This window comes from Dreissena polymorpha, chromosome 9 (assembly GCF_020536995.1).
Source record: "Dreissena polymorpha isolate Duluth1 chromosome 9, UMN_Dpol_1.0, whole genome shotgun sequence".
NCBI lineage: Eukaryota > Metazoa > Mollusca > Bivalvia > Myida > Dreissenidae > Dreissena > Dreissena polymorpha.
In genome coordinates this window covers 98948148-98974356 of record NC_068363.1, presented here as the reverse complement: position 1 = coordinate 98974356, position 26209 = coordinate 98948148, and the positions used below count along the sequence as shown (strand labels likewise).

The 26209-nt window shown below is 37.5% G+C and overlaps 1 protein-coding gene across 2 annotated transcripts in view; it reads left to right on the top strand.

The window, feature by feature from the left end:
• Positions 1 to 26209, top strand: part of LOC127846355 (ATP-dependent DNA helicase Q4-like) — a 95703-nt gene that overhangs the window by 15239 nt on the left and 54255 nt on the right. For both annotated transcript variants that reach the window (XM_052377538.1, XM_052377537.1), the window contains exons 3-10: positions 1799 to 1832; positions 2141 to 2586; positions 4077 to 4224; positions 6443 to 7389; positions 7817 to 7881; positions 13839 to 14044; positions 18988 to 19107; positions 24357 to 24548. In XM_052377538.1, the coding sequence (XP_052233498.1) occupies positions 1799 to 1832; positions 2141 to 2586; positions 4077 to 4224; positions 6443 to 7389; positions 7817 to 7881; positions 13839 to 14044; positions 18988 to 19107; positions 24357 to 24548 (2158 nt within the window). The remainder of the gene's footprint in view (positions 1 to 1798; positions 1833 to 2140; positions 2587 to 4076; positions 4225 to 6442; positions 7390 to 7816; positions 7882 to 13838; positions 14045 to 18987; positions 19108 to 24356; positions 24549 to 26209) is intronic.

Below are 26209 nucleotides of genomic sequence, written 5' to 3'. Positions count from 1 at the left end.
GTTTGTAAAAATCAATGATCAAAGTGCCACAAGGTAAGCGGATACAGGGCAGAAGTCTGGTAAAATAGCGCTGTAAATATAATGTCTTAAAATTTAGAGTCATTAATTATAGACTAAAACGGGCATGTCAGAAAATAATGAGTCATAAAAATGCATTTTTTTGGCTTAAAAGGGGATGTCCGAAAACTTAGAGTGTCCAAAAACTTAGAGTAATTATGGTATGTGAGGAATAGGGGAATCTTGGAAAATACTCCAAGGTTTGTAAGGGGTATATGGCTGAAACCTTTCACATGGGGTCTGTCTGCAAACCATTTGAGTGCAATATCTACAGAATGCTTTTATGTATGAGCATATTATGCTGGTTACGGAAAGGAAGGCATCTCATAACTTGGAGGTAAACAAATCATAGGTCAAGGGATACCAGCCAGTTGCACAAAATATGAGTCGCGTTTTGAGAAAAACTAGGCTTAGTGCATGTGCGTAAAGTGTCTTTACAGATTAGCCTGTGCTGTCTGCACAGGCTAATCAGGGACGACACTTTCCACTGTTATGGCATTTTAGTTTAAAGGAATTCCCTCCTTACCGAAAATAGCGTCGTCCCTGATAAGCCTGTGCGGACTGCACAGGCTAATCACTGGGATGACACTTTACGCACATGCATAAGCCCAGTTTTCTCAGAACAAGGCTCATATGTAGTCAGAGAATGTTTAAACTTGGATCATATAATAATATGCTTGTTCTTCTAGTGGAAAAGAGATCAAGAGATAAACAGTCTTGAGAGTTGCAATATTATAAACATCTCTTAACAATTATACATATAGGTGCTACTCAAGGGCGGTAGATTTTATTAATCATCTTTTGTTAACCAGGTTTTCCGAAGGAAAAAACTGGTTATTAGATTGGCGAATGCGGGCGGGCTGGCTGGCTGGCTGGCGGGCTGGCTGGCTGGCGGGCGGGCGGAACAAGCTTGTCCGGGCCATAACTATGTCGTTCATTGTCAGATTTTAAAATCATTTGGCATATTTGTTCACCATCATTGAACGGTGTGTCGCGGGAAATAATTACGACGATATCTCCAAGGTCAAGGTCACACTTTGAGTTCAAAGGTCAAAAATGGCCATAAATTAGCTTGTCCTGGCCATAACTATGTCATTCATTGTGAGATTTTAAAATCATTTGGCACATTTGTTCACCATCATGGGACGGTGTGTCGCACGAAAGAATCATGTCAATATCTCCAATGTCAAGGTCGCCACGACTAAAAATAGATTTAAAAAAAAAAAAACTTACAAAGGGGGTTAATTTTTTTTGTTCATTTCAAAAGTTCAGTTTGAGTTTTCTCCCTTTATCAGATTTTTTTTTCACAATGAAAACCTGGTTTTGTGACAATTTTGTCCCTTGTTTTTAATTGGTTATGAAAATAACATTGAATCGTTATTCAATTTTTATTTTTCAATTTTATCAGCTCGACTGTTTTCGGAGAAAACCCTAGTAATTTTCATAGCCAGCTTGTTCTCCGCCATCCGCCGGCGTCGTGTTAAAACCTTAACATTGGCTCTAAAATCAAAGTGCTTCCACCTACAACTTTGAAACTTAATGTGTAGCTGCACCTTGATGAGTTCTACATGCCACATCCATTTTTGGGTAACTAGGTCAAAGGTCACTTCTAACAAGCTTTCATTTATTCAAAACTGCACCCACAGCCAAGCGTTGGCACCCACTATGCGGTGCTCTTGTTTCATTGTGAAATGACTGAAAATTGTAGATAATTGTTTTTGTTATTTCACTATTTCTTCAGGCTGATATAGAAACTGCGCCAGATAACATCAAAGGTAAATATTCATATTTACAAAGTTATTGTCTCAAAATACTTCAGAGAGCATCATCAGTCAATCAAAATGGAAATGATCATTTATTTTATGAGGCATCAAAAGATGTTTTCCTTTTTAGAAATTCGTTTCTAAGGAGTCGATTCCAGATTCAATATGTCCTCTTTATTTGGAATACCATAATGTAATTGAGTGAAAAAAACATAAGAATGATTTAAATATTTTGGTAATAAAATAAATTGTTGTTTTCATATTTTTTGTAATGATTCCTGGTGAATTTAAAATATTGGAATACAATATATACTTTACAGAATTCTACTCAAAATACACCAAAATAAAAAAGATACTTTCAACAAATGAGACACCGGGATACCCTGATAAAGAAAATAAAGTGATACAAAAGTCTCCAGGGGCTAAACCTATGGAAGAAATGTCTAATATGGACAAACCTCCACAAGATAAGAATAAGGAACCAAACGCTGATGAAGCACTTAGATCCGGAAATGAAGAGTTACAATCTGAAGGTTGTTCAAACACTGAAAATGAAACTGACAAAGAATGTGAGGAAGGGGGTGGGAGAGGAGGAGAACAGGTTGAGGTTTGGGGGAGTAAATTTAACAGAAAGTCAACAGGGAGTGGCGCCGGCAAAAGCATCCAATCCGGAAATGTTAAATCGGTAGAAGGCAAACCCAGTTTTCTGCACAACCTGGGAAAGCGCTTGTTTGAGCAGTCATTAAAAACAGACAACATGAATAAGGTAACAGTCAAATGGCAACTTGTTTTTTGATGTTGTTTATTGATATTCTTGTATTACTTTTTAGCGATTAACAATTGCTACAATTGTGAAATAAATGGCATCTTGTGTGTAACATGCATCTAATTGATATGAATGCTTTGACCTCAGATAATGGAGATTGGTATTGTGGTTACTTCTGAGATAGGGAAGACGCATTTTGATTTGAGGATACTAAGTCAAAGGTCAAGGTGACTGGGTCTAGAGAAATGAAATTTGGTTCTGCTTACTTTTTTAGAATGTTTTAATACAATGCACACGATCATCAAATTTGTATAGTGCTCACATGGAAGGAGGTTTAGACACATAATGACTTTTAAGGTCACATGAATTTTTATATCGCCCAGTCTATACTGGGGAACATATTGTTTTTTATGCCCCCCTTCAAAGAAGAGGGCGTATCTTGTTTTGCTCATGTCGGTCCGTATGTCAGTATGTCTGTACGTCCGTATGTCCGTCCACCAGATGGTTCCCGGATGATAACTCGAGAACACTTAGGCGTAGGATCATAAAACTTCATAGGTACATTAATCATGACTCGCAGATGACCCCTATTGATTTTGAGGTCACTAGGTCAAAGGTCAAGGTCACGGCGACCCGAAATAGTAAAATGGTTTCCGGATGATAACTCAAGAACGCTTATGCCTAGGATCATGAAACTTCATAGGTACATTGATCATGACTCGCAGATGACCTCTATTGATTTTGAGGTCACTAGGTCAAAGGTCAAGGTCACAGTGCCAAAAAACGTATACACACAATGGCTGCCACTACAACTGACAGCCCATATGGGGGGCATGCATGTTTTACAAACAGCCCTTGTTCCCTTTCTGTTTGTTGGTTTGCGTCAAACTTTAATATTGGCCATAACTTTTGCAATATTGAAGATAGCAACTTAATATTTGGCATGCATGTGTATCTCATGGAGCTTCACATTTTGAGTGCTGAAAGGTCAAGGTCAACATTCAAGGTCAAAGGTCAAATAGATGGCGGGGGGGACATAGTGTTTCACAAATACATCTTGTTTTTTCATGATATCAAGAGAATGCCTTGACCTTCAATCCTCTAAATTGTTATGTTGGTTTATTAAGAGCAAAGAATGATGCCTAGAGATTTTGAGGTCAACAAGTCAAAGATCAAAGTCACAAGAGCTTGTAGCAGGCAATTGTTTCTACACAATATGTTCAGAACATATTATTATGGAAATTGGTGTAGTGGTTAATTGGGTGAGATCTAGTGCCTAGTAAAATTTAAGTAATCTTGTCAAAGGCCAAGGTCACAAGGTTTCCACACATAATATCTAGATGATTCTTAGGATCATATTAGTAAACAATGTTTTGGGCAGGATCATACAATTAATGCTGGTCAGTGTTGAGAGTGGATTTTCAAATCAAAATATCTGACATCAAGGTCGCAGGTACATTTTTGCTGCACACACATCTCTTGTTATATAGAGCTTGAAGCCTGGTCTACAACCATGGAGGAAGCCAGATACCCCAAGAAGAGGTTTGAGCCCAGCCTGGATGCAGCCCTTACCACGACCCCAGGCCCCTGTCAGTAAACTGGGCACCAGACCAGCTGGGACAGGAAATCTATGTCAAGGTATGGGTAGTTCCTAATATAACTTGTCAAAGTTAACATGAGCCCAAAAGCACTGAACTTGTGAATTATGAACCAAGTTATGCTGGGATTGTAAGTTTTAGAAATTATATCATATGAACATTTATTTAATAGTAAATATTCTTTAGGAAATGTGACAATTATGCTGTTTATTAATACTGTATAAGTGAATATTTCCACGTGTCGAAAAGTTAGCGAATTCACAAAAACAGACATTTCGCGTGTGGAAATGCTATCGAATCGCCCGTATCAAAAGGACATAAAAATATTTCACGTTGTAAAAATTGCAATTTATTGCTGGTTACATACAATCCGATTATAATTGTCAGATACTTACCGTTAGTTTAAACGATCGTTAGATTGACAGATTTTAGCTGACAACATTTTAACATTGTTAGTGTTGTGAAATATTTGTTTATTTTATGGATAAATAGATCTTGTTCTATGTAAATTGTTTTACTGATTTGTGATCACACTTTACTTGTGAAATAAAATGATTTCAGCGTAGTTCGTTCTGTCTTTCTTTGTCCAAAAATTCCTGTTTGCTAGTATTTGTAATGCATGTAGTTTTATACTCGAATTTACCTAAATCTCCCAGCAGGGGACAAAAATATTCATAAACTGCACTCGTCCTGCAGGACAAGTGCATTAAAATGTTCACTCGTCCTGCAAACACACGCACTCGTCCATCAAATTTGTGTGAAATAAAGATTGCAAAGGGCTGATCTGACTTTTAAAATTTCCTAAAGTATATCACTGCTAAGCAGTGAAATAAGTTACTTTATTTATGAGGAACACAAAATAAATTTTTTTCTAATGCTCGCGTGCTTTCCGTTTCGGACGTTTGAACATCGCCCCCGCCCCCTTTTAAGAACGCTCGTATGGCAGACATTTTTCAAACGAAATTCAGACTGGTTTAAATCTGGTTTTAAACCGTACTTCGCGCTTAAATAATTCTTTAAAAGTCAATACTAACAGTGACTGCAGACTGCAGTCGCATGGTTCCCTGTCAACATGTACGCGCAAAGCTTACACCAAAAAGCCAATATTTACTCGGGACACAAGTCTCGCATAACAACACGCACCTGCTGTATAATATTTACAATTACAATTTCCGGTTCATTCGCATTCTACTTTCGGAATAGATATGCTTTTAGAAAATGATTTTATTAAATGAAAAATAGTCTTACTGGTCAGAAAATTCATTTTTAACATCAGCTCTTTTTCACTCGTCCTGTAGGACAAGAGCTTTAGGGAAATTCACTCGTCCTTTCAAGATTTCACTCGTCAATACGAGCGGACGAGTGGAATTTTTGTCCCCTGCCCAGTACACACAAATTATACCGCTATAGCTTTTGTGTCAAATTAATAGTCGCATATTGACAAACTATCTAAGGTAACTTTAATTTGAATGACAATACATTACCGTGCTTCAGTGATGTGTGGGGGGAAAACTGTTAACAATGCCTTTTCTCCGATAACAATAATCCTATTGTTATCAAGCGATAAGGTGTGAAAACATGTTTTCCTAACGGGGCTACTGTATTGATCAATATGCGATACCTAAACAACTGTTTGTAAAATCAGTTTATTTGTTCAGTCATTTATTTTCAAATGTAACCAAACAGTAGTTTTTATCTTAAACCAGTGTCAAGATTAAATTTCTTACACGATGGTATACAGTAATTATCTTTACCCGGTGTCACCGTACATTTCTACCTCAATGGGGGCGCAATTTTGGCTGGGGGAAAATTTAGCGAATTTATTGCGTTCGCGAAATTCACAAACATTTCCACCTCGCTAACTTTACCACTTATACAGTAATGCATTGTTTCTTTTAAACTTTTAAAAACACAGAACACTTACATTAATGTTCTTGGTAATCTCCCTTATCTCAATAAAACAACTTTAATGGTCATTTAAGCAGAGTTTTATTGGATATGAAACAAACTTTATAACATTTGATTGTTTCTTTGAATCAAATAAAAGGAACATGAATGTTTTTATAAATGATTCATTAAAAATCCATAATATAAAATTACTAACTTTAAGACATTAAATACTGTAACAAGTAGACCATAAAGCCCTTAAAATGCAGACTTAAAATTTATTTTGTTAGCATACGTTGGCATTTTATGTAGTTTATTATTAAGACATCTTTTGTTACTATTTAGGTTTATTAAATTCTTGATTTTTCCAGATACAGAGAGTCCCACAAGTTTCTTCACAGATCCCAATGATTTCACAGATGTAAAGCCTGCTTTTTTCAGCAAAACATTTCAAAGGGCAGCCATGATTGCAAAATACACGGGAAAAACTGCGACTGAAGAGTTGGAAGAACCAGTTGTCAGTAAATTTCAGTCCTCTTTCAGACCAAAACAAACTTTTCTACCTGGGCATTTGTCAAAATTAGTCAGCAAGCATAGAGAGACGTTAAGCTTTGAAGAGGATATTGAAGAAGAAGCTGATATATTTGATGTAAGACAAGTTCATGAAATTGAGGATGGAGAAGAAGATGCAAAATCTGGTTCGGGGCATTCATGGAACATGTCTGTAGCTAAGTTGATAAGCCAAGATGAAAAGGACGAAAAGAAAAGGAAAACTCTTGAAAAGAAAACAGCGAAAGATGAAAAAATGGAAAAGTCAAGGGTTGCAGAAATTAATAAGAAAGATGAATCTGGAAAAGAAACTTCTAATATAGCTGACATGGGTAAGATACATGAAGAGAAGAGAGAATTATGTGATACTAATGAAACAACAAACAACAATTTAAGTATATCTGTTTCATTAAAGGAAGGTACAAAAAGGACCACAAGAAATAAAAAATCTACCCCTATTTACCCAGAGGGGATTTCTACAGATAAACAACAACCTATAGATGATTTACATGAGGAAGATGAAATAAGCCTAAATGAAATTAAAAAACAGTCAAAACGTGCAGCTAGAAAACCGAGAAAGCCTGTAATAAGTGATGACTCCGATGATGCTGTACATAAATCTGAAGCTGACAAAGATGTTAATGAAGTGGACACTGATCAGGAACTAAACAGGACCAAGGGTGGTAAGAAAAGAAAGAAGGCTGGGTCAGAGGCGACTGGGACCAAAGCGACCAAGAAGCGCAAGACAAATGCTGGCACATCTGTGGATGTAAGCTTTTATTACTGATATTTATAGTTTCTCCTAGCACTTTTTGCTAAATTCTGAAAAGTGGTAGAATATAATGAAAACTCATATAAGCCCTGTGTGGAGTTATTCAGAACTGATTGTGCTCGCTTTGTAAAGGCATTTTGTATTGCTTGTCATGGCTCTCAATAACATTTTTTGAGTATCGAGTTGCCCCTACATTTTGATGACTCTAGTAAAATTAACTTTCCGTTTGAAAATGTTGCCTAGATTTCATATTTATTGATGTCATAAATCTGTTCAATGCAATTATATGTATAAAGTATAATTCTTTGACATTCTGTAAAAGACGCCCACATAGTGTGAAAACAGTATTATTTCAGTAGAATATTATTAAACCAATGTTGGTGCAACTTAAGTAGTTAATACTACTACTAATGTTTGTTTTTAGAGTGCAGGTGTTGTTGAGGAGCCAGGGGAGGCTATTCATGCACCTGTGAAGAAAGCACCTGCCAGGTTAGTCAGGGACGTTTTTGAATATGACACCTACTTGTATTGTGTATGATGGTGTGATCCATAAGAATTTTAATAAAAAAAGAGGAATGGAACATGTACCATGCACATCTTTTCCTGTATATTAAGCGACAGGTAATATTGATTTTTTTATGTTGAACGAGCATAAGTTCAACAACATTGAAATTATTTAATGATTTTGATAAAAATCATTAAACACATCTTCTGATCAACTCATTTGCATAAACACTGTTTAAAATTGAATATTTTTAGCTCACCTGAGCACAATGTGCTCATGGTGAGCTTTTGTGATCTCCATGTGTCCATCATCTGTTTGCTGCATGCGGTGTCTACATTTGCCTTGTTAACACACTAGATACCACATTTCTTGTCTGATCTTCATGAAATTTGATCAGAAGATTTATCCCAATGATATCTTGGAAGAGCTGGAAAATGGATCTTGTTGGTTGAAAAACATGGCTGCCAGGGGGGCAGGGCATTTTTCCTATATGGCTAAATCAAAACCTTGTTCACACTGTAGACCTCACATTTATTGTTTGATATTCATGAAACTTGCTTTGGACATTTGTCCCAATCATATCTTGGACAAATTTGAAAATGGTTCTGGTTGGTTGAAAATCATGGCCACCAGGGTGCGGGTCATTTTTCCTTATATGGCTATTGTAAAACCTTGTTAACACTGTAGAGGCCACATTTATTGTCTAATCTTCATGAAACTTGGTCAGAATATTTATCATAATGATATCCTGGATGAGTTGTTAAATGGTTCGAGTTGGCTGAAAAACATTGCCCCCAGGGGATGGGGCATTTTTCCTTATATGGCTGTTGTAAAACCTTGTTAACAGTGTAGAAACCATATTTATTTCCAATCTTGATGAAACTGGTCAGAACATTTGTTCTAATGATATCTTGGATGAGTTGTAGAATGGTTCTGGTTGGTTGAAAAACATTGCCGCCAGGGGTTAGGGATTTTTCCTTATAAGGCTATAGTCAAACCTTGTTAACACTCTAAAAGTTACATTTATAGTTCAATCTTCAAGAATGTTGGTCTGAACATTTATTCTAATGATATCTTGGGCTGCACCGAGAACAGGTCAGTTCCTTTGTATGACTGAGTGACCGTTGGTCTATATTTACATTATTTGCCTTTTATTAAACATGTATAACACAACAATGCCATGTATGTTATAGGTACTGGTCAGCGAGTATTTGTCGGACAGCAGTATTTATCGGACGTTCTATTTATTTCGTGTATTTTAACCCTTTAGCACAATTTTCTACGTCACATCCTTACGCGCGATTGTTTTCTCAATGTTGACACCAGAAATTCGTTGAAAGGCAAGTATTGTTGTTAAATAATTGTAATGTTTACAAATTTTGTCGCAATGAAATGTGACCTCCGCGCGGGGGATATAAATAGTACGCGCATGCGCAAAATAATTCACTCAATAAGGCCCGACCTGTGTTCTTGACATTTTCGGTCGTCTGCTACGATACACCAAACCTCCATTGTTTTTTCTTAAAACCTCATATTTAACACGAAACTGATGTAGTCAACAGCAACAAACTATTTCAATTATTGATTTGTTTACATTAAAAACTCGACACACTTTTTTATAAACAGATATCGTATTTGCTTGCAAAATGTTTATAGTTAACGCTTTGATTAAAGGGAAACAAATCTTATTGACGACTATATACATTCACTGCTGGGATTTTCGCCCTTGATGAGTTTGTAGTAGCTGTGTTTCGTAATATTGAATAGTCTAATCTATGTTAATGTTTGCATAGTTATTTTACGAACAAACCCCACATTTGATGCACAAATATTCGTTTAGGAATGCTAGCATTAATTTAACGACTTAAAAAGGATAATGGTATATTTAAGTGTCTGTTTTACAATTAGACTTTAATGCAAAAATGGATTGGATTGCAGAAAACAAATGCAATCAAGGGAAAAGACACAGATGCAGCGTGCCGTCTCTGCTGTTAGGCAGCACAAAATGAAAATTAGGGTCGCTGCGCGGGAATTCAATGTTCCACGTAGTACATTATCAGATCATGTACATGGGCGTGTTGGCGAGACACGCACAGGTCCAGTGAGCCTATTAAACGATGCGGAAGAGAGGGCTCTTGTGAGTTATCTATTATACATGGCGGATCATGGTTTCCCTATGACACGAAACAGAACCCGTGTTTATATTCGGGAAATCATTAAGCAAGGAGGTTGGTTCGATCATTTATGTTTACAATTTATAAGTCTGTAATCTTATTACGAATATTGTGCATGTAATTGAAATGTTTCATTTACCCCGGACACGTATATTCCTTTATAATTATACGTCTTCATAACACGGTCCCGCCCCTACATCACAGTTATTGTTGTATTATATGATATTATGTAGATTTACTTTCGAACTAATGTACAGGTAGGACATATCCGTATAAGGTGTCAGAGAATGGGCCGTCAGACGAATGGTTCCGAAAATTGTTTGCGCGCCACCCGGAACTTCAGGAACGGACGCCTGAGAGTTTGGATCCGGCACGTTCCTCAATGTCGAGGGAGGATGTCATATATCCATTCTTTGACTTTCTGGACAAAACCCTCACACAGTATGGTGTAAAAGATAAACCGTCACAAGTAAGCTGTTTTATATCGTAAACCGGTCTATATCAACTGACATCAATATGGAATACATATATGAATTTAGTGAAAATATAAGTTAGTTTTTTTAAGGTTTTATTTTCATTATAAGTCTTGTTAATGTCATTTATAAAATTATTTTACTTTAAGAAACATCGGAATTTAATAAAAAAGAAAGACAAACCTATTTACTTACTGATAAAATAATTAGTGCATTCAAATCGTAAATTTCATTGCTTACACACTTACTTATACATAATTAAGATATTCAACTGTGACGAGACCGGTTGGTCGGGAAAAGAAAAAGCCAAAGAGAAAGTTATTACTGGGAAAAGGGAGCACACCATCAGCCGGAAAGTTATGGGCGGTGGAGGAAACCATATAACCGCGCACCTTTGCGTTTGTGCAGATGGGCGGTTTCTCCCTACAATGAATATTTTCAAGGTAATTGTATTCTGTATAAATGCAGTGAATTGTTTAAGCACTTAAATATTATTCAAGCTTAAACGCTTACAGATTATGAAATTGTAATATAATATTTGAGCCTTGTTCTGAGAAAACTGGCCTTAACGCATGTGCGTAAAGTGTCATCCCAGATAAGCATGTGCAGTCCGCCTAAATTTTATTTTCGGTAAGGAGGGACTTCCTTGAAACTAAAAATACCATACAAGCGGAAAGTTTCGTCCTTGATTAGCCTCTGCGGACTGCACAGGCTAATCTGGGACGACACTTTACGCACATGTATTAAGCTCAATTTTCTCAGAACACGACTCATTTAAACTCGAATGGAAAAAATATGATAATATATCAACCATGTATTTTTGTTTATAGTTTTGTACGTAATATACATGCTTTTATGTCATGCCCAAGGTACTTGGTGATACATGTTTAAATTTGAACAATCATACAGGTATCATTGCCACACACGCGTTTTACCGACGGCGTGCCAGACACATGGCTCTATGGGTGCAGCTCGACGGGGTATATAGACCATGAGTTGTTTCAAACATGGTTCATGAAAGGATTTCTGCCCCACTGTGGGCGAGCAAGGCCGGTTGTCTTGATCATGGACAATCATGACGCACACATTTCCCTACCAGTTATTCAGGCGGCCAGGGCGAACGATGTTGTGCTGATCTGGTTTCCAGGCCATACCACGCACATCTTGCAGCCGTTGGATGTGAAGGTATCTCAAACTCAATAGCATCCTAGTCAAAAGCCTAAATCGTTGAATAATTTATTAACAAGGCTAAACAATCAAACTAACATTGTACTCGTATGCATTTAGTCACATAAAAGCACGTAAGGTAAATGAGGACTTACATAACAAGTGTTTTATTTGAATAAGCATTTTATTGATTGATTTTTAAAACACATTTTCAGATAATTGGCCCGTTAAAGACAAACTTGCGTGTGATCTGGGAATTGTTTGCCCGTCCTTGACTATAGGGAAATCCAAATACCCTGTTTTACTGAAGTATGCGATGGACCGCATCACACCGTCTACCATCATAGGGGCTTTTGTCAAAGCTGGTATCGTCCCACTAGACAGAGGGAGCCATAGACGAGTCCCAGCTTATACCAGCGATGTTTCCCGCTGTGCAAAATATTAATGGTACAGTTTACCTGCAAGATGATTATCTAAAATAACGTATGTTTAAAAAAAATGATACACACATTGCACACATCCTCATATTTATTTAATAGTTTTTCATATTATGAACATATGCGTTCTTTTTAGATGACAACTCGGCCCAGACATGTAAAGAATGTGGACGTTTCACGGTTAACCCTCTGGTCAAGGCCGGTCTAGTGCCTGAGTCACTTGCTGACATTTTAGTACCACCAGCGTCAAAACCTGCAGCTGAATGAAATAAAAGAAGAATAGTTACCGAGGGACGAGTAATAAGTGGTGACGAAATACTGAAGGAGTTAATGGTAAGGCGTAGGTATTTAATCACCATAATACAACACTATCCAACATTCAGAAGCAGTGCACATTTTGTATGTATCACTGTACATTAACACTTATTTCGTTATAACTGTCTCTTGTCAAATCAAAGCGTATTACATGCATTTTACAATGGTTTTCCTCCGATAGGAACGAGAGAAAGCTTCCGCAGAGAAAGACCGTCGAGATGAGCAGCGAGCTTTGGAAGCCGACGAAAGGAAAAGGATGAAAGAGTAGGAAGAAATTGAAAAGATTAAGAGAAAAGAGGAACGTGTTGAAAAGCGATTGGCCAGGGAACAGGAACAGAAGAAAAAAGCGGACGAGAAAATGGATAGAGGGAAACTTGCTAACAAGAAGTTTACGTGTGGAGTCTGTTGTATGAGAGGGAGGGTGTTGGATGAGAGCAAGGGCATTGTGTGGTTCGGGTGTGATGAGAAAGTGTGTGGCAAATGGTACCATTTTGAATTTTTGCATCATAGCGAGCAAGAATACTTGCAAGAGAGTATGGAAGAGGGAGAAAGCTGGTATTGTAAGGCATGTAAGTCATGGCTGTATTGTGAAGAGTGAATGGCTGTGTCCATTGTGTTTCTCGTGCACGAGATTCATGTAAGCTGCTTTTGACGTTTGTGATGTATTGATTATTATAAAACCTTATGTATTGAATGAAACACGTTTTTGGTATTAAATGATCATCATATTATAAATAATATCAATGCAATGATAATTTATAGCCTTGTTTCTCTACCAATATGAAATTATCTCACGTTTATTTATTAATGCGATGACCGTATAACATTTTTAAAGAGACATCAAAAACGGATATTCTTGTATGCACTGATATTGGATTCTAATTGTAACTCTATTAATACACACTGAAGAATACATTTTGCACCATTAAATTAATACATTCACGTGTTTCTATCATTTCAGTTCAGAAAAATACCATTTTAAACATAATTTGTTGCGATTTACTCAAATCATATAAATGTCCGGAAAATACTGCTGTATAGTGTAAAATTACCTTCCTTTGATGACCCCATATGCGGGCCTCGTACATGCGCATGCGCACATGAAAATCCGACTTTGTTTACATGCACTTGTACATGACGAACCCAAGATATATCGGTAAACTTTTCATGCCGTATTTTGCATTATTAAGGAAGTAATCCACGAAAAACCGTGAATTTCGTCCGACAAATACTCGCTGACCAGTATAACAAAACCAAAAAAACTATCTGGTTTAATCCTGGCCCAACCACATAAGTTGTTTGAAGCTTGCTGGTACCCTGACTGCATGTTTGTTTGTGAGGGCGAATAAACCTTTTTCACACGTTTGTTTGTAAGGGCGAAGAAACCTGCTTCAAATGAGAACTTCATCAAGCTGAACATGAAGGTCAAGACATACAAACGCAAGGGTAAGCACATGACTGGGCCCCAGTACAAGCGTATGATGTGGAAACAGAAGATGCAGGCTCGTAGCAAGAGTTATGGGGACGCGTGCTTCAAATGCGGTCAGACCGGACACTGGGCCAACAAGTGTCCTGGAGCAGGTAGGTGTACTTGTATGACAAATTTTAGGACCATATTCACCTACCCTGTCTTAGACTTAACCCATTTATGCCTATTGGACTCTCCCATCCTTCTAAATTGGATCAATTTATTTCAAAAATTAGGGATGACTAGTATATTTATTTCTATATTTAGAATATTTCGTACAGAAATTCTTTTAAGAAAACAGCGCAGATCCTGATGAGATGCCACATCATGCAGCGTCTCATCTGGGTCTACGCTGTTTGCCAAGGCCTTTTTTCTAGATGCTAGGCATAAATGGGCTAAGAAGAAAGAATTCACTTGGGATCAAGAAAAAATGCATAAAGCGTTTGAATATAAACAGACTACCAATTGAAAATATTTCATTAAGAAAATGTTCTACATTAAGAATGATGTTGATAGAGGTGCTTAATGCTTATTTGGATTAAAAGTTAAAGCAATTCATGAATATTTCAATTTAAAGAATAGTTGTATGTATTATTTTTGTCCTGTCTGTTGGTTTGTTTGTTGGTTTGTTGGTTTGCGTCAACATTTGCCATAACTGTTGCAGTATTGAAGATAGCAACCTCATATTTGGCATGCATGTGTATCTCATGGAGCTGCACAGTTTAAGTGGTGCAAGGTCAAGGTCATCCTTCAAGGTCAAAGGTCAAATATATGGGTTGAAATTCCTCATTTTATATACACTATAATTTTTTTTCGCAATATTGAAGATAGCAACTACATATTTGTCATGCATGTGTATTATCATGGAGCTGCCTATTTTGAGTGGCGAACGGTCAAGATCATCCTTCAAGGTCAAAGGTCAAATATATGGGTCAAAATTGGTCATTAAATATACACTATAACTTCGTAACAACTTCTCATATGCATGGAGCTGCACATTTTGAGTGGTGAAAGATCAAGGTCAAAGTCATCCTTCAAGGTCAAAGGTCAAATATATGGGGGGGACATAGTGTTTAACAAACACATCTTGTTTATTGTTAGACGTAAACCAGTATGGAGACTAGTGGGACAAAGTTACAACCCACAGTATATAGACTATTTTAACTAGACAAGTTTAAGTCCCAGACCCAGTATGGGGACAATTGTGACAATTCTAAGACTCAGACTCAGTATGGGGACAATTGTGACAAATCTAAGACTCAGACTCAGTATGGGGACAATTGTGACAAATTTAAGACTCAGACTCAGTATGGGGATTATTGTGACAAATTTGAGACTCAGACTAAGTATGGGGACAATTGTGACAAATCTAAGACTCAGACTCAGTATGGGGACAATTGTGACAAATTTAAGACTCAGACTCAGTATGGGGATTATTGTGGCAAATGTAAGACTCAGACTCAGTATGGGGACAATTGTGACAAATTTGAGACTCAGACTAAGTATGGGGATTATTGTGACAAATTTAAGACTCAGACTCTGTATGGGGACTATTGTGGCAAATTTAGGTCTCAGACCCAGTATGGGTACTACTGTGACAAATTTAAGACTCAGACTCAGTATTGGGACCAGTGTGACAAATTTAAGACTCAGACTCAGTATGGGGACCACTGTGACAAATTTAAGACTCAGACTAAGTATGGGGACTGTTGTGACAAATTTAAGACTCAGACTCAGTATTGGGACTGTTGTGACAAATTTAAGACTCAGACTCAGTATGGGGAATACTGTGACAAATTTAAGACTCAGATTCTGTATGGGTACTATTGTGACAAATTTAAGACTCAGATTCAGTATGGGTACTATTGTGACAAATTTAAGTCTCAGATTCAGTATGGGTACTATTGTGACAAATTTAAGACTTAGACCTAGTATTGGGACTATTGTAACAAATTTTAGACTTAGACTCAGTGTGGGGGCTGTTGTGACAAATTTTATACTCAGACTCAGTATGTGGACTATTGTGACAAATTCAATACTCAGACCCAGTAAGGGGACTATTGCGATAAATTTAAGTCTTGGACTCAGTATGGTGACTATTGTGACAAACTTTAGACTCTGACCCAGTATGGGGACTTTTGTGACAAATTTAAGACTCAGACCAGTATGTGGACTACTGTGACAAATTTAAAACTAAAAATTAGTATCTACGTTAGCGTTACCGATCGCCGAAATCGCCATTGGCGATTACAATTCTTAGCTGGCGATTTAAAATCAGATTTTTATGAAATTGGCGATTGGAAAAAAATAGACCCTATGCTTTACAAATGCACAGTCTAAATGCCTGTTTTCAGGCCGTAAAAATCGCCAGAAACATCGCTAAGATTACACAGATAACACCCTTACCGGAAAGGCCCCTGGGTCCGGTTTAATGAGAGTGACCATGGTCGGGCGACTATGGTCGTACCAGTTTATAATTGTCGTGCGACGATAAACGAGTTTTATTGAGAACGAGGATCGTCAGTCGACCGCACGTTATTCGACATATTGTCGAGCGACCGCAGTCTATCCCTCACACCACGACTGCTCGTCGCTTGACTTCTCGTCGCTTGACGCTTTGTCGGCAACCGAAACCCGTGCAAAATGACTGACCACACCGTCGTGCGACCACAGTCACTGCAACTTGCTCCTTGAACGCGACGAGTGGTCAGTTGGCGGCCGACGAGCGTCGGTCGACCACACAGTCGTGCGACTACAGTCGGGTGTTGTAGTTTTTCATTAAACCGGACCCAGGGGATAATGACGACCGCCTAGGTCGATAATCCACATGGCTAATGTCATAATTGGTCACGCTTTACACTGCGACCAGACTTTTTGAACATTTGGGTTACTTGGGGATTTACATGATGACTGAATCTCTAAAGCGTGCTGTGTAATGACCTATGCTATAGATGTTATGATTCAACGTTATCGAATCGACCAGTACGGAATTGTCATTTAATCAGATGGGCGGAGTTATGGCATTGACATAGCAACTATAAACTAATTTCCCAAGACACAACGATTTTGATTGGCTAAAAAAAGAAGATAAGAGTTACTTCCCTTTACGGTCGCTATGCGACTTGAAAGACCGATTACAAAGTGGGTTGCAGATTCTGGGAAAAATGGATGCTGTGAGCGAAAATGGAAAGTCGAAGCAACAGAAATTAACACAATTGTTTAGAAAAGAAAGAGGACAGAATAATGTAAACTCAGGAAATGACCAAATGTTAGGTTCGCGATTGGAGGACATCTAAAAAAGTGCAGACATGAATGCAGAATCGGAAACGTCTATATCTGTCAAGTCTCACGATTTCGTCGTGAGTCTCACGGTTTTATGACATGCTATGACTGTCTCATGCTGACTTAGTAATTTCCTGCGCATTTCTTCAAAAACAAAAAAAAAATGAACAAAAGTAATGTTTGGATTTCATAAAATGTCGTATTATTACTACCGAGACGGGCGGGCTGTTTTAGTGGCTTCAAACCTAAATACCACATGCACCGAAAACTGTTTAACGGTGTTAATGTATCATTATCACTACGCCACCGGTGTCTTTTTAAACAAATAAATTGGCTGCAAAGTGTCAGTAAGTGGCTCACCACCAAAGAAAAATTTTCAAGCAAAAAAGGGCAAATTTCAGAAACAAAAAGTCTTAATTTTGCTCAGGAAATAACCCCAAAACGCACCACAGACAATCTAGGATCAAAACATTTTCGGGAAGGGGGGGGGGGGGGGGGGGGGGGGGGGGGGGGGGGCAGACACCCCTAGATTTGGCGACTATGTTTTTTTCCTTAGCGCCAACCTAGAGTATGTGGACAAGTGTTACATTTTCAAAGTCCTAGTCCTAGTAAAGGGATGAATGTGACAATTTAAGTCCTGATCCTAGTATGGGGACTATTGTGACATACGGTAGGTTTCCACGTATAGCGCACTCCCGTGTATAGCGCGCAGGCTGTTTTTTAAATGCAAAAATTGAGAAAAATATTTAAAGACAATAAAACCACCAAATCGAACCGAAAATGGCTGCCATTTTACTATTGCACAATCCAATAATCCAGGGCATTGGAAAGCTTAATTAAGCATTCAAAATAGGAAGCGTCATTATGATTAGGAGCATGGGTTGCATAGCACAATACTTTTCTGACAATTTTGTAATTTTCTAGCAAAAGATTAACAGTCCATGTGCATTTCGTGAAAAACATGAGAAAAAAAGAATTAGTGTACATTGAGTGATTTTTCCTCGGGGAAAGCATGGGCATTACCGGTAAATTTGAATGTCGCATGGGAGACATGGATACAGTTTTTGAGGTACACCACTGTTGAACGTTCAATATTAATACACACAAAATGCAATTGCATATCTTCACGTTCTCAAGTGTCAATTAGTGTCTCAAACGTCAATTAGCGTCTTAACAAGTCGTGGCACATATTGCTCAATAACATCTGCCAATTACGAAGTGCAAAATGACCCCCTTTCACACCTACCATTACCCGCAAAAAGACCCCGTTCGCACCTTCCCTTGCCTGCTCTCTGGAATGTCGACAACAATCCCATCAGAATTCATCAATAAAGAAGTGTAAAAACACAAACAAAGAAATGTCTGCAAGTTTATTCAAACAAATTTATTTTTACCAAAACTTCTTCTTCCGCATCCATATCTACCAGAAGCGACTTCTTGTTGTTTCGACAATGGCCCCTCAGTCTGTAAGCTTATAGGGTGGTAGTTTTCTGGAAAAAAACATTCAGGCCATTTTGATTATTTACGATTACACAACATATTTTTTACCAATTTAGCAGCCAGGATAGCGCTGTATAAATGTATAGCACGCACCAGCTTTTTAATTTGAATTTTGGAGGTAAAACTCTGCACGCTATACGTGGAAACTTACGGTAGTTAAGTCCTGGACCCAGTATGTACATGCTTATCTGGGTGGACACTTTATGGACATGCATTAAGCCCAGTTGTCCCAGAATGCGGATGATTTTGATCCACTGATATGATTTTTCCTCAGGGGCAGCAGCTGCTGCTAACAAGTATGAGAAGGAGCAGGTGCTTGATGAGGATTTCCCAAGCTTGCTTGAGGCGGCCAGCATGGCACGGGGATGCACCGTCTCCAGAATTGCAAAAACAGGTACAGTAATGAGTGGTGTTTAAGTTGAAACCTATTTATTTTAGCTCTAGTGAATTGGAAGCCTAAGGGTTATTGAAACACTCTTGAGTCTGTTTCCTGGGTAGAACCAGTTCTTGGTGTCGTTTGGGCGGTCTAAAGAACGCTCCCACAGTGGGGAACAAACCTATGCCATCCCTCATTACCAGGCAGACCTCATATCCACTATGAATCTTTGAGTTTTGTTTGATTTCAGAATGTATTGCACTGGTTGATTGGAATTGAGAAGTGTTAGCGGAATATCGTGTTCGCTGTAAAAAAGGCATTCATATAATGCGGTATATATAAGAAATCATGCTAGTATGTTGTTCTGAAAATTTGTGTCATTCATACAGTACAGCCAAAGCGGCACAAACATAATCCGCGGTTACGCCACGGCCAGATTATTAGTACGCGGCGGCCGAATCGTGTGTTCACGCGGCGTATTGCCGTGGCACTCGGCATCATTCCATGCAACGACGCCGAGTCTGTATTAACCTCGCTTACTTTTGCGGAGTAAATCCGCCGAATACGTACACGGCGGATCAAGTAAGATATCCACCTACATGTACATACATTTATGTGTAGCGTAGAATTAATTACGCGCAACTGTTAATGTTTCCTTCGATTATCATTATTAAATTTGTAATCCGAAACACACTTCCGAATTTTAATGCTAACGTGACCTTTGGCAAATTCTAGCTTCAAATAAACAGTGCTAAAATATCCTTTGTTTCATAAAAAGCGCGTGAAAATTATGCAGACATGTAGAACGTCGTTTGGAAAGTTTGGGTGTATTTGGTGTTGTATGAATACATGAACATCATGTCAGGCGTAAATCGCGTGTTCAGTGGGAAAAAAACAACCGATTAGACGTTATTTCATCATCTTTATAAATAGTAACAAATGCCAAAATGTATTTGATACTTAAGGAAATATCGAGAATGTTTGTGTATTGTAAATATTTACCAGCATTTGCTTTAAAACTTGAATATACGGGATTATCAGGTAATTAGTAGCGATATTAACTGTATAATATGAACAAAATAAAACGTGTTCATATACGCATATTCAAACAATAGTTATAATAAGCTGATAATTAACAAAACAACAAATACGTCGTCACCGTCTTGATTATTGATGTGGCTTCAAACTGCTCATTTTCTCAGCTTAAATAAAATAGCAAAATCAACATGCAATTAATTGATAAATTAACCATATGCTGGAGCCTTGACCACTTGTATGTGCAAAAACATAATTATGTGACCTTGTTTATGTGTGAAATACATACACTACGGGCGGGAAACAAACTTAATTGGCCAGACACATTAACTATGCTTACATGTATATGCTAATACATGTACAATCCACGCACAATAAATTTATTATGATTTAATTATTATTATAATTGTTCTTTCAAAATTTGTTAACTACATGTAACTTATAATTTTAAAAAGATTTTTTATTTCATGATGCGCATCGACTCTGCATCATGTCGCAGATCGCGGCATGCCTCGGCGGACAGATGCGAAGTTTCGCGGCGAAATGCGACTTGCAGCCGCATACTGACGCGGCTTCAACGATTGACGCGGCATCGACTCGTTTCGCCTTGCCGCGAATCGCGAAATTCGTTTGTTCCGCTTTGGCTGTACTGTACATGCCATAAATTTACCATTTCCGGGACATTGAGCTAAATTTTCCGGGACATTTGCCAATTTGTATACATATAGCAATATATATAGACATTATATGCATTCTTGGTTCACATTTTTTTTTTCATCGTAAATGGAGTACATTGCTTATAAATATGTTGTTAGCATTTAAAACGATTTTATGCATCGTAGATTATCACAGGCATTTCATTAATATTTTCTAAGTGTATGATCTCCATCGTTTAATCGATCTTTATATGTTTGCCGAGTCACAATTTATTTTCTTTAAAGTTGGCAATCGTGTTGAAATAATGTTAGCGGCAGGTGTGCCTAGCAACATAGAATTGTATAATATATCCGCCTAATAGGCGATTCAAATTATGTATAATTAGAATACATTACAGCAATTGTTTCCATAATTAATAATCTTAAAGACGATAAAGATACACATTGTTTGTGTGTTTTTTGTGTTTTTATGTCCCCCACTATAGTAGTGGGGGACATATTGTTTTTGCCCTGTCTGTCTGTTGGTCTGTTGGTCTGTTGGTCTGTTTGGCCCAACTTTAACATTTTGCAATAACTTTTGCAATATTGAAGATAGCAACTTCATATTTGGCATGCATGTGTATCTCATGAAGCTGCACATTTTGAGTGGTGAAAGGTCAAGGTCAAGGTCATCCTTCAAGGTCAGAGGTCAAATATATGTGACCAAAATCGCTCATTTTATGAATACTTTTGCAATATTGAAGATAGCAACTTGATATTTGGCATGCATGTGTATCTCATGGAGCTGCACATTTTGAGTGGTGAAAGGTCAAGGTCAAGGTCATCCTTCAAGGTCAGAGGTCAAATATATGTGGCCCAAATCGCTTATTAGCTCATCTATTTTTTGAAAAAAAATTATGAGCTATTGTCATCACCTTGGCGTCGGCGTCGGCGTCCGGTTAAGTTTTGCGTTTAGGTCCACTTTTCTCAGAAAGTATCAATGCTATTGCATTCAAACTTGGTACACTTACTTACTATCATGAGGTGACTGGGCAGGCAAAGTTAGATAACTCTGGCGTGCATTTTGACAGAATTATGTGCCCTTTTTATACTTAAAAAATTGAAAATTTTGGTTAAGTTTTGCGTTTAGTTCCACTTTTCTCAGTAAGTATCAATGCTATTGCATTCAAACTTGGTACACTTACTTACTATCATGAGGGGACTGGGCAAGCAAAGTTAGATAACTCTGGCATGCATTTTGACAGAATTATGTGCCCTTTTTATACTTAGAAAATTGAAAATTTGATTAAGTTTTGTGTTAAGGTCCACTTTATTCCTACAGTATCAAAGCTATTGCTTTCATACTTGCAAGATTTATGAACTATCATAAGGGGACGGTGCAGGCAAAGTTATGTAACTCTGACTGGCATTTGGACGGAATTATGGGCCCTTTATACTTAGAAAATTGAAAATTTGGTTAAGATTTATGTTTTGGTCCACTTTACCCCTAAAGTATCATAGATATTGCTTTCATACTTGGAACACTCACAAACTATCATAAGGGTACAGTAAAAGGACAAGTTGCATAACTCTGGTTGTCATTGTTACGGAATTATGGCCCTTTTTTGACTTAGTAACTTTTAATATATGGTTAAATTTTGTGTTTCGATCCACTCGAAGTATCAAGGCTATTGCTTTCAAACTTCAAATACTTTCATGCTATCATGAGGTTACTGTACCTGGCAACTTGAATTTTACTTTGACCTTTGAATGACCTTGACTCTCAAGGTCAAATTATTAAATTTTGCTAAAATTGCCATAACTTCTTTATTTATGATTAGATTTGATTGAATTTTTGATGAAACTACTCTTACCTGACATACCACAATAGACTTCACCCAAACCATCCCCCGTGCCCTCCCCCCCCTCCCCCCTCCCCCCCCCCCTATTTTTTTTTTTTTTTTTTTTTTTTAAGATCATCTCACAAATGACCACCACACCCTCACACTATACCCCCACCCCACCCCTCCCCCCCCCAATTTTTTTTTTTGATTTTTTTTTTTTTTTTTTAAGATCATCTCACATCTCTCCCCCCCCCCCCCCCCCCCATCCGATTTTTTTTTTTTTTTTTTTCGCTTTTTTGGAAGATAATGTAATAAATGTCCACAACCCCACACTATACACCCCTCTTCACTCCACTCCTCCCTCCTTTGTGATTGAAAATGAGAGTCCCTTCACCTTTAAAAAGAAAATAGATGAGCGGTCTGCACCCGCAAGGCGGTGCTCTTGTTTTATGAATACTTTTGCAATTTTGAAGATAGCAACTTGATATTTGGCATGCATGTGTATCTCATGGAGCTGCACATTTTGAGTGGTAAAAGGTCAAGGTCAAGGTCATCCTTCACAAGGTCAAGGTCATCCTCCAAGGTCAAACGTCATATAGGGGGACATTGTGTTTCACAAACGCATCTTGTTTTTATCTTGTAATTTATTTATTTTTATAACCGAATTATGCATGAAATGAACACTTTCCACGAGGACAACATCGATGTTTTCATCAAAAGTCTCTGAAGTAACTGTCCACAATTCTATCAGGGGGGAGTAGACAATACGGACCGATAAGTGTGCTTGGAATAACACAGCCACTGAAACTATAGATTGATATTGACACGGGGTTATTCATGCATGACTAATTCACAACCGCACGAATCTTCAGATGTGTGAACAACTCCTTTGCCTGTACGCAGAAGGAAATTATAACGTAGTATATTGAAGCCAATTAACAACAACATTCAACAATGCCGCCTTTTAGGTTTGACTGCGAACGTTAGACAACCGATATAACAGTACCCCTGTTAATTGATCAATTTTGACACGAAGCGTAGTCACCTATTTGGGTAAGAATTGCCATGGAGAAGCTGCGGATTAGTGGAAACACAGATTTGATGTGCAGTTAAGCTTTGAATAGGTACATGTAAATATGAATATTTTAAAATCCGGGACATTTGATAGATTTCCGGGACTGCGGGACACGCTCTTCATTTCCGGGACAATCCCAGACAACCCGGGACGTATGGCATGTATGTGTCATTCAAGTTGGATAGGTGAAATAGTATCTACTGGACATGACCAATGAATGGATAGACGTTCCTAGAACACCATACTTATGTTATATTCAATTTATTTTATAATTTTTCTGCAACACTGAAACAAACTTTTTTCAGTAAACAGTTTAACTATTGAACAACGTTACATCAACCTATGATGTCATTTCATTTGTCCAGTCAACAGTGCTTTTCAAGACTCAATGATAATCGTGAAAGATGACCAAGCATTTTTGTTTACATGGAAAAGAAGTCTTGCTTATATGATACAGAAACAGAATTGCGAATAGGGCTTTTTGTATTTTATTATAAATACAGAATGAATTGTTGGCAGAAAATGTATAGGTTTATAACAGAGGCACTGTCATAGTGCTTATATTAGTACAATGCTGAGTATTGTTATAGCAGGAAGACATATAAACGTTAAAAACAAGTTCAGTTCAAAGAAGTTTTGTGGTATGATGATAAAGCTTCACCTGCAAAATAATTTTAGTTTCTACTCCATCCTCATCCACTCTGCCTACTGAAGCTGCAAATGATGTCGGCATGGAAACGACACCCGTTGTTGAGGGCGACGAGGAACTGGAGTTTGAGTCTGGAATAGTGAGGTCACACAGGGAGATCAATGTGGCCCCACCGCCAATGGAGCCCCTGCTGAAATGTGGGGATGGTGAAATGTTACCAGGTTTGTACTGGAAATGACAATATGAATATTACCAGGGCTTACTCTGCCATTCGCCAAATAAGCCAATGGCTACAAATAAGGAAATTTGGCTACAAAAACATCCATTTAGGTACAAGGTTTTCTACATTATAACCCATAACCCATAAAATATCCAACATGATATGAATTAAAAAATAAAAAGGTAAATTTGGCTTCCAAAAAAATTGAGCCAGAGGGAGCCCTGATTACTGTTTATACCATTTGTGCTGGGATAACCTTATTTATAAAGCACTTTTTACTTTGCTTTTATGTGTGACCGTAAAGATAATGACTAATTCAACAGTATTTGATGTGTGATTACTCATTTCATTTGATTAATTTCATGCACTACAGCTTTTTTGCAAAATAATTGTAGCTCATCTGAGTAATAAGTGGTCACTATAAAGGTCACCTATATGGGGTTTCTTTTGTCTTGCCTTGTCAATCTTGAGCTCATTAAAATTGCAAAGAATATTGACAATAGCTAGAGGCAGTTTGAATCTAGGTCTCATGCGTACACAAAATATGTAATCAGGTCAAATCTTAGAAAAACCTTGTTACCACTCTAGAGGCCACATGTAGCACTTAATCTTGATGAAACCTGGTCAGAATGCTTATCTTGAAAATATCAAGGCAAAAGCAAGAATAACATTGCTACCACTGTTCAGATCATACTTAGACATCAAAGATGAAAAAAACACAACATCTTTTGTAATGACTTTGTAACTAAGGTATGTGTGGGTATTTAATGGGCATATCAAAGGTTAATAATGTTTTTGATTTTTAAAAATAAGATAATCTGTTAAAGTGCGTAAAAATGTTTGCTTCACAAGTGGTCTTTTTTAATAAACAATTATTACAATATAAGAGTTATCCTTTTGTAGACATATAATGAAACATAATACATTGCTTATTTTAACCCTTCCCACTCAGAAGTAGACATATAATGTAACATAATACATTGCTTGTTTTAACCCCTTCCCACTCAGAAGTAGACATATAATGTAACATAATACATTGCTTGTTTTAACCCCTTCCCACTCAAAAGTAGACATATAATGTAACATAATACATTGCTTGTTTTAACCCCTTCCCACTCAGAAGCAAAGTGAAAATGGCTATGTGCAAACAACATAAAACCAGAACAGCCTGCGAGTAACTTGCAGTCTGTTCAGGTTTTATGCTGTTTGCTGCTCATCAGCGTCTAAGGGTTGGAGATGAAGACTTTAAAACTTTAATCTAGTAAGAAAGGTTTTTAATTAAATTTAACTTTCTAAGGGACTACAAATGCGTCAACATACGTATCTAAGAGGTAAAGGGTTAACCCTTTCAGTGCGGGAATCGAATTTTGAAGGCCTTTGCAAACAGTTTGGATCCTGATGAGACGCCGCAGAACGTGGCGTCTCATCAGGATCCAAACTGTTTGCTATTCTGATAGTATTCTTTGAAAAAAAAATGAAGAAAATGCTAATTTTAGAAATTCAGCAGACGACATTTTAGCAGAAGACAAATTACCCAGTATGCAAAGGGTTAAAAAATGCTTAATGGGTGCTGCCTTTTGATATTGTTTGAGCACTAATGAATTGTGGGATAATAGGGTCCAAACAGTAGTAGTAGTATAATCATAATGAATTAAATATACA